The sequence below is a fragment of the Clupea harengus genome, chromosome 20 (assembly GCF_900700415.2).
Source record: "Clupea harengus chromosome 20, Ch_v2.0.2, whole genome shotgun sequence".
Classification (NCBI taxonomy): domain Eukaryota; kingdom Metazoa; phylum Chordata; class Actinopteri; order Clupeiformes; family Clupeidae; genus Clupea; species Clupea harengus.
In genome coordinates this window covers 14,301,506-14,310,992 of record NC_045171.1, presented here as the reverse complement: position 1 = coordinate 14,310,992, position 9,487 = coordinate 14,301,506, and the positions used below count along the sequence as shown (strand labels likewise).

At 47.1% G+C, this 9,487-nt stretch overlaps 1 protein-coding gene across 1 annotated transcript in view; it reads left to right on the top strand.

The window, feature by feature from the left end:
- lgr4 (leucine-rich repeat containing G protein-coupled receptor 4) overlaps positions 1-9,487 on the top strand; it is a 70,992-nt gene that overhangs the window by 41,319 nt on the left and 20,186 nt on the right. The window contains exon 4 of the mRNA XM_031586886.2: positions 1,852-1,923. Within this exon, the coding sequence (XP_031442746.1) occupies positions 1,852-1,923 (72 nt within the window). The remainder of the gene's footprint in view (positions 1-1,851; positions 1,924-9,487) is intronic.

The following is a 9,487-nucleotide window of genomic DNA, read 5'->3' as shown; positions in this document are numbered from 1 at the left end:
CTGTACATATAGTAGAATAGCCCTGTGGTGTACACACACACACGCACACACACAGAGCATATCCTGTACGCATATTAGAATAGCCCTGTGATACACACACACACACACAGAGTATATCCTGTACATATAGTAGAATAGCCCTTTGATGTACATACACACACACGGAGTATATCCTGTATGTATAGTAGAATAGCCCTGTGATGTACACATATGGATTGACTTATGATGGATGCATGCTGTGTCATGCCCGGGTGCCCTGGAGCTCAGGAGAGCCAGGATCCCTTGAAACATCTGCCAAGAAGTGCTCATGACATTATGGTTATATTCTTTTCATGACAAAGGGTTCAGGTTAAGTGGGGCTTACTAACCTTTGTAGTAAAACAGGATGGTGGTGTATTTATTTGTTTATTTATTTATTTATTTATTACTTTGTTCACAATAGTTTATGATCAAATATAGAGTGGCATAGATTTTAAGCACTTGATTGATTAGCCCATCATCCTCTGGTGACTAAATCCCATCAGCATAGAAGTGTTAAGTGTGTGTTTGTGTGTGTGTGTGTGTGTGTGTGTGTGTGTGTGTGTGTGTGTGTGTGTCTCTATGCAAGTGAGTAAGAGAGAGAGAGTTTTTTCCATTCCTCCACTCTTACATGGGCTGTGTACGATGTGGGTTATGACTCCCACAATCCTTTGCACGAAACACAGAGGGAAGGAACGGCAGCAGTGACGCCAGCACAGACTGATAGCAGAGAGGAAGATAGATAGAGCACAGAGATAGAGAAAGAGGGAGGGAGGGAGAGAGAGAGAATGTCATTCTTCAGCTGTGTTTGCATAGCCTGCATAATCCACGTTAGTATTAAAAGGTGTTTTACTGATAGGAAGAGAAGACTGACTGATATCAGGGACACAAACAGATACACAGATACTCGGACACTTTAGGAACACTGCTTGTGGGGACAGGGAAATAACGAAACTCATAACGTCTGTGGATGAAAGTTGTTTCCGGTGACTCTTCGTATCTAAGTTATAACCCGTGTACTATTTTAGAACAGGTAGAACCGTTAAGAAGGATTCGAGCCAGTAGTATGCAGACCGTGCGTCTCTGCTGTAGTGATGGTAAAAGCAGGACTGGGGCTGAGTGCATAGATACCCATCATGCCGTCTCGGAGCTCAGCTCTGGGCTTCTGCTTTCTGCTGCTTTGGAGCGTGGACACGTCAACCAAATGGAAACTAAAGATCCCGTGCACTGTGTTAAAGCTGAATAGCCGCTGACACACTCCTTAGTAACTTCGGCCTGCGTGTGTGTGGTTTTTTGTGTGTGTGTGTGTGTGTGTGTGTGTGTGTTTGCGAACTAATTGGTGTGCGTGTGTGCGTGTGTGGGCCGTACCCACAAGTCTCTTAGAGCTGCTGATGGCACAAACCTGATGGCATAGGGACCCTCTATTTGTGAAGTGGCCCACTCTCCTCCTCCTTCTCCTACCCCAGCAAACTGAGAATACTGAAAAGGGTGTGTGTGTGTGTGTGTGTGTGTGTGTGTGTGTGTGTGTGTGTGTGTGTGTGTGTGTGGAGGGGGGGGATGACTGTAGATTGTGGGGCGGCTGGAAAGTTGCTCCTAGCTGTACAGTTACTGTACACTGCTGAGGAACACTGCTGAAATGCCAGAGTTACAGTCTAAATATTTACCTTCTTCACTTCCCCCTCCCTCTCTCTCTGTCCCACTCTCTCCTTCCTCTCTCTCTTTCTTCACTCCTCCCCCCTCTCTCTCTCTCTCTCTGCCCCTCTCTCTCTCTCTCTGCCCCCCTCTCTCTCTCTCTCTCTCTCTCTCTCTCTCTCTCTCTCTCTCTGTCTGCAGGATGTTGCAGAATAACCAGCTGAGGACGGTCCCCAGTGCGGCACTGAGAAACCTGCATTCCCTGCAGTCCCTGTAAGCACACTTTTTATATAGTACACTTCCTTCTTATACAGTACACTTCCTTCTTATACAGTACACTCCCTTCTTATACAGTACACTTCCTTCTTATACAGTACAGTACACTTCCTTCTTATACAGTACACTCCCTTCTTATACAGTACACTTCCTTCTTATACAGTAGACTTCCTCTTCTCTATCCTTCCCCACTCTCCTCTACTCTACTAAATGCTTCTCACCTCTACTCTACACTACTCTACCCTAATATACTCTACTCTACTCTACTGTAATATACTTTACTCATCTCTAAAATACTTTACTTTTCTCTACTCTTCTCTACTCTGCTCTACTCTACTCTAATATACTTTACTTTTCTCTACTCTTCTCTACTCTGCTCTACTCTACTCTAATATACTTTACTTTTCTCTACTCTTCTCTACTCTTCTCTACTCTGCTCTACTCTACTCTAATATACTGTACTTTACTCTAGTCAACTTGTCTTCTCTGATCTTCTCTGATCTTCTTTTTACTTGTACTCTTTCCTTCTGTCTTTACCCAGATGGAAACAGGTCTCCATCTAGTCCTTCCTATTTGTTTCTTTTCATCTCTCCTACCAGTCCTTTTCTCTGTTCTGGTCCTCTCTTCTCTTCTCTTATCCTCTCTTTCTTCCTGTCATATTCTGTGATATCAGTACTTCCTGAAGTCCCCTATAAAATCAGTCCATAGTCTCTTCCTTTCTATCCTCTGCACTGATCCTCTCTTCTCTTCTCTTATCCTCTCTTTCTTCCTGTCATATTCTGTGATATCAGTACTTCCTGAAGGCTCCTATAAAATCAGTCCGTAGTCTCTTCTTTCCTATCCTCCCTCTTCAGTGCCTCTAAATGCCTTTCCCCTTCTTTTTTCAGTGTTTTCTGCTTTCCCTTCCTCCCTCTCCAGTTCTTTCCTCCCTCTCTCTCTCTCTCTCTTCCTCCCTCTCCAGTTCTTTTCTCCCTCTCTCTCTCTCTCTGTTCCTCCCTCTCCTGTTCTTTTCTCCCCTCCGGGATGATGAGGTGTCTGAGTAATTGTCTGAGTAATGCTGTATTTTGGAGCGTTTTACTCGTTTGTAGTTTCTCTCTCTCTGTAATTCCCTCTTTTCTGTGTCTTTCTTCTCTCCCTTTCTCTCTCCCTCCCTCTCTCTCTCTCTCTCTCTCTCTCTCTCTCTCTGAGTGTGTGTCCAGCTGGAGCTAGTGATGGGGGATTTGCTGTTTGGAAAATGTAGCTCTTGGCTATTATCACCTCTCCAGATCCTCCACCATCCCTCCAGGCCTCCACTCTTCCCTTTCTCTTTTATTTCCTCTCTATCCCCCTCTCCTCTTACTCTACCTTTTTCTCTCTTTTTTTTCTCTCTCTCTCTCCAGATCCTCCACCATCTTTGCATGCTCTCTTTCTCTCTCCCATCCACTCTCTACCTCTTTTCTCTTTTTTCTTTCCTTTCCTGTCACCCCTCTCCAATCTCATGCTCTCCTTTCAACTTTGCATGCTCTCTCTCCTATCCACTTTTTCCTTCTCTCACTCTCCCTCCCTCTCTACCTCTCTCTCTCTCTCTCTTTTTCTTTCTTTCTCCTCATCTGTGTGTGTGTGTGTGTGTGTGTGTGTGTGTGTGTGTGTGTGTGTGTGTGTGTGTGTGTGTGTGTGTGTTGCAGATGTGTGTCCCCGGGCTAAGTGAGCGGTGTGGCTGCATTAATGTGTTTTGGCAGCGCTGTCCTGTCCTTTGACTAATGCCTCAGAGATCGAGCTGTCAGTCAGTCAGCACGCCTTTCCCCCTCTGGCACAGGCTCGGAGAGAGGTTTGGAGAGAGAGTGAGGACGGAGAGGCGGTTAAGGAAAAACAGACAACATTAAAGAGAGAGGAGAAGGCTGGAGATTTTAAGGCTTGGGTTTGGTTCATAGGTGTTTGGAAGAGAAAGATGGAGATAAGAGAGAGAGAGGGAGAGAGAGAGAGAGAGAGAGAGACTGACTTTTGATATGTCTTTGACTATTAAACCTTCATGTGGATATATGGATCTAGGACCCCTAAAAACGCTACTGCCTAGCCCTACTCCAACTATCCTAGTAATGTGACAACCAGGAGCATATCACCTATAGTTATTAACAAAAGACCTTTGTCTGAACACCACCCAAGCCGTTAGTTATTGGAAAGAAACCATATTCAACTTGGGGATCAGCTAAGGCCCTATACAAATCCAGTGGATTCCCCCTCTGCCCCCCATACTGCCCTTCCAAATAAGTTGAGTACTTAACCCCAAGTGGGTAACATCATATTCAAATATGAGAGACCGAGACATAGAGAGACAGACTGAGAGAAAGAATGACAGAGATAGAAACAGAGGACTCCATGTGTGTGTGCATGTTGCCTTATAGAACTGGAAGATGATAAAGGCTGCCTTTAGAGGAATGTTGTCTTACAAGGTGACCTTATTCTCACTGCAAACTAGCATGGACGCACTCGCACTCGCACTCGCACACTCACACTCACACTCACACTCACACTCACTCTGACCTCTTGCTGCTACCTGCAAATGTCAGTCCCCTAGTTTGCATATGGTGTTAAAAGGCTTATGACAGTGACAGGTAGAAGGTTCCAGACAGAAAGGCAGAAGCCATCTTGATATACTTCTCAAACTTCAGTGAGCACAGCACAACAAGCCAAACGGAAGCCAACAATCACTCACTAGCTGTGTGTGTGTGTGTCCAAAACTGGATTTAGGAGGTGGGTGTGTAAGTCCATAGCAGAAGTGGATTATAGGGTGTTTGCTTGTGCGTGTGCGTGTGCGTGTGCATGTGTGTACATGCATTTGTCCATCAGAATGTAATGTGATATAAGATGATTGATCCACAATACTCAGTTGGAATGCCTGCACACTAAGGGCTCTCTCGCTCACACACACACACACACACACACACACACACACACACACACACACACACACACACACACACACACACACCACCCTGTGCTGATATTGGATCTCCCAGCCGTTGTAGCCCTTAGGCAGGGCTCCGGCTGCTGAGACGATCTGATTATTGTCTGTGCAATAAACGCATGAAAAGAAACACTCATCACATCTCATTATCAACAAGTGGTTGCACTCCCACATAACAGGAGACTCCGGAACGGAGACGGCCCTCGTCTGGGCGAGGGTCGGGTGGCGGCTGACAGGCACCGTTCTTATCAGGAGGTGGGGTTGTTACGCCCACAAACGTAATATCTTATAATCCCATAAACGTATTTAATGAATCTCAAATGTAATACAAATCTGCACCTTTGAAACATAATAATCCAAAACTGAACTGCATTTAGGAAGTGGGTGGGTATGAATGTCCATAGCAGAAGTGGATTGAGGGGGGTGTGTGTGTAGGTGTAGTGGATTGAGGGGTGTGTGTGCGTGTGTGTGTAGTGGATTGAAGGGTGTGTGTGTGTATGTAGTGGATTGAGGGTGTGTGTGTGTGTGTGTGTGTGTGTGTGTGTGTATGTGTAGTGGATTGAGGGGTGTGTGTGTGTGTCTAGTGGATTGAGGTGTGTGTGTGTGTGTGTGTAGCGGATTCTGTTGTCCTGTGCAGGTTTTGGCAGGACTCAGTGCCGTTGTTAACTGTGCTGTCAGAGCTGTAGCCAGCGGTGCTAAGCACCCCTCCCTCTGCATGGAGGGATTTATGTCTTGGCACGCGGAGCGTTTCCTGTCTGCATGTGAGCGCTCTGTGTGTGTATGAATGTGTGTGCCCTCCGCTTCACTGGGCATGCCTCAATCTGTCGCTCACACACACACACACACTTCGTCCTTACATCGGTTGTGCCGGGAGTGCAGGTCAACTGTTCAGTTTTCCCTTTTTTAAAAACCACTAAACATCTGACTGGTTTACTTCTCACCATGAAGAATCAATGTCTCTGCTAATGACCCACATGACTCAGAACAGACCTGTTTGAGCTGCTTTTTAATTAATTTGATTCAAAACAGGTCTCTGCTAATTACTTGTCTGTGACTGATTCACCAATGTCTAACATAATGAGATTTTTGGACCATCGTTTCCCTCCAGTGCACTACTTGAATGTGAAGTCATGGCTTCATACAATACACTACAGTAGATTGTCTTTGTGAGATGGTCTGTGTAGGGGTGGGTTTGTGTATTCCCAGTTTTCCTGTTAGGCCTTGACTGTCTCCCAGCGAACTGTCGTTTAAATAAAGCCCACCTCTCTGAAGCTATGCGGACTTGTTTTCACTCGCTACCCCTCTGCTGTTGAGGCGGGCATGTGTGGCTTATAACCCCCCCGCCAAACGCGCGTGCTACCCAGCATGCCTTGCGGCGGAATGTTACAGGGAGTTTATTTAAACAGATCGTGCTGATGAATGGGTTCTCTGACACCCGTGTTATTAATAGGTGCTTTTCCCGAGCTGTGGCCAGCGTTACCTGCCGCGCTGCCAACCAAACCAGAAGTCCTCCGCACACATCAGCCCCCCCCCCCCCCCCCGATGTGGGTCTGGTAGGCCAGGGGCCATGGGGCCCTTCAGGTGTGCACTGTGCTCTGATCCTCACATCCACACTGGATCAGGGCCAGGTTTACGCCAGGCTACAGAAACCCGCCAAACCTCTTTCTCTCTCACTCTCTGCCTCTCTCTCTTTCTCTCTCTGCCTCTCTCTCTCTCTCTCTCTCTCTCTTTCTCTCTCACTCTCTGCCAGTGCCTCTATCTCTTTCTCTCTCTGCCTCTCTCTCTGCCTCTTTCTCTCTCTGCCTCTCTCTCTCTTTCTCTCTCTGCCTCTCTCTCTCTTTCTCTCTCTTTCTCTCTTTCTCCCTTTCTTTCTCTATCTCTCTCTCTCTCTCTCTTTCTCTCTCGTCTACTGAGGTGTGTGATTTGCAGTTGAAGCGTGTCAGGTGGAGGGCTAAAGGGGAGAGTGAAGGTAGCTGATTTAGCGCCATGAAACCCGGGTCAAATATGCGTCTGTGTTTGTGTTGGAGGAGCAGCAGAGGTGAGGAGGAGAGAAATCATAAAGCATCGATGAAAAGGAGAGACCTGGAGGAGAGAGGAGGAGAAAGGGCTCTAGCACTGTGCTATTTATAAAGAAAAAGGAGAAAAAGAGACAGACTGAGTGTACCTCAGTTTCAAGGTATTTGAATTAAAGAAAGTGTGTGTGCGTGTGTGCGTGTGTGTGTGCGTGCGCGCATACATCTTTGACAAAGTAAACAGTTAAAGGCCGTTGAAAGAGTTCCTTGAGGCATGTTGAACAGAGCGCTGTTCATAAGTTAGCCGTTAGAGGCTCACACACACATATATGCACACACACACACACACACACACACACACACACACACACACACACACACACACACACGCATACACACACACATATGCGCACACACATGCATAAACACAGACACAGACACAGACACACAAACACACACATATGCATACACACACACACACACACACACACACACACACACACACACACACACACACACACACACAGTCACAATCATAGTTTTAAATGCACATTACTTAATGCTTTCAAAAATTAACGTCCAGCAGGTGGTGCTAGTCCAGGAACAGACAGTCACCCAGCTCCCCCTGGTCTATCTGACTGCTGGACCCCAGGTAGAGTGCAGAGCAAACACACACCAGCTCATCAAAGCTTCATTACTCACTCTATCACTGATTCAGGTCAGTTAATCAATGACAAGGAAAAGGTTGCTTCAGTTCACATGATCACAGAGCTTTCATTGTTCACTTGACTCCCTTTCCCGCCCCTGTAGTGGTGGGTGTGTGTGTGTGTGTGTGTGTGCCCTTGAGTTTTTACACTCGGCCATAAACGTGAAGCTCAAAGTGTGACTTTTAGTGTGGGGTTAATATGAATGGCGCTTCACTGTGTGATGCTGGTGTGTAAAGGTGAAGGGGGTGTGTGTCTAGACTACACTCCAGGGTCCAGTCTAGACAGCTAGCCCCCTGAGAGCTGTGTGTGTGTGTGTGTGTGTGTGTGTGTGCTTGAACCCCAAGCTCTGACAGGTTGGAATCAAGTGTGGGACAGTGTGTGTTAGTACGTCTCCAGACTTGGGTTGGGTTAGGATGTGTCTGGCAGCTCTGCATGCTCCGAAAATAAATTTTACAGTTCCTGAAAAGGTGACCCTTGACCTTGGGTGGAGGGGTGGCACGAGGTAGGCTGGGGGGTGGGCTGCTGGGCTGGATGGAGTGATGTTAGGACCAGCCCCTCTCACCTGGCAGAGAAAGGGAGAGAGGGAACAGAAAGAGAGGAAAAAAAGTGTGGAGAGTGTGGGGGAAAGAGAGAAAGAGAGTAGAGGCAGGTCAGATCGCTGAGGTCATGGAAAAGATGGAGTTTTATGGCTAAGCTCGGGGTGACGGAGTGTGAAGTGTTATCTTAGCACCCACTCGACAAGAGGGATCGCTCCTGACTCAGCCTGCTGCTGTCACACACACACACACACACACAAATATACACACTCACACACAGACATGCACTTTCCTGCTCTCACACACACACAGACAGACAGAAAGAAAGACACACACACTCACACACAGACATGCACTTTCCTGCTCTCTCACGCAGACAGACAGACACACATTCTCACTTGATGGCATAACTTGTTTAGTACCCCCATGGTTTATGTCTGTGTGAGTGCTTCTATGAAAGCAAATGATTCCATCCCTCTCTTTCTTGTCCCCTCAAGCTCTCTCTCTCCCTCTCACTCTTTTTTTTCTCTCTCACTCTTTTTTTTCTCTCTCTTTCCCTCTCTCCTTCGCGCTCTTTCTCTCCTCTGACCTCTCTCTCCCCCCCTCTATCTGCACTTTTAGTGAGCTCATTTATTTTCATGTTTTGACATCGTCAAGAGGTCTTGTCGACAAGGTGGCCGCGAACCTGAGATCCTCCGCTGTCTCCGTGGCGATTGCGGAATCCATCATTGTCCAATCAGTGCCATTGTTAGTGGAAAAAAAGGAACTCCTCCGCAGACCGAAGGGGAGCGAAGGATGTGAAAGAGTGGAAAAAGTGATTCCGTTTTCAAACGAGGGGCTCAACGGCTTCAGGGAGAAGAGAGAAGGGAGAGAGGTGGACTCGGCGACCTCGTCCCCAGAGGTCACAGACTAGCTGACTCAGTGCAAATATTTACTCTACTGCAGAGTGCATCAGAGCCACATAGCACTCACCCCATTAGCAGCTGGTGCTGCTCCAACACTTATGGGCCAGATCAGGGCAAGGTTAGGCCCAGCCCTGCTCAGAGGTTGGCTGGGATCTGGACTGTGTGTGTGTGTGTGTGTGTGTGTGTGTGTGTGTGTGTGTGTGTGTGTGTGTGTGTGTGTGTGTGTGTGTGTGTGTGTGTGTGTGTGTGTGTGTGTGTGTGTGTGTGTGTGTGTTAGAGTGTGTGTGTGAGAGCAGAGGAAATGGTTTTTCCGTGGCGTGCTTTTGTCTGCGTTTGTCGGAGCATCTTCAGTTCAGTCTGTCTCACGGTGAGAGAAACAGGAGATGAGATCTCCACCCCTACCTTTCTCCATCTCTTTGCCTTTCTCACTGTTTTTGTTGTGTTTTTGTGTTGTTGT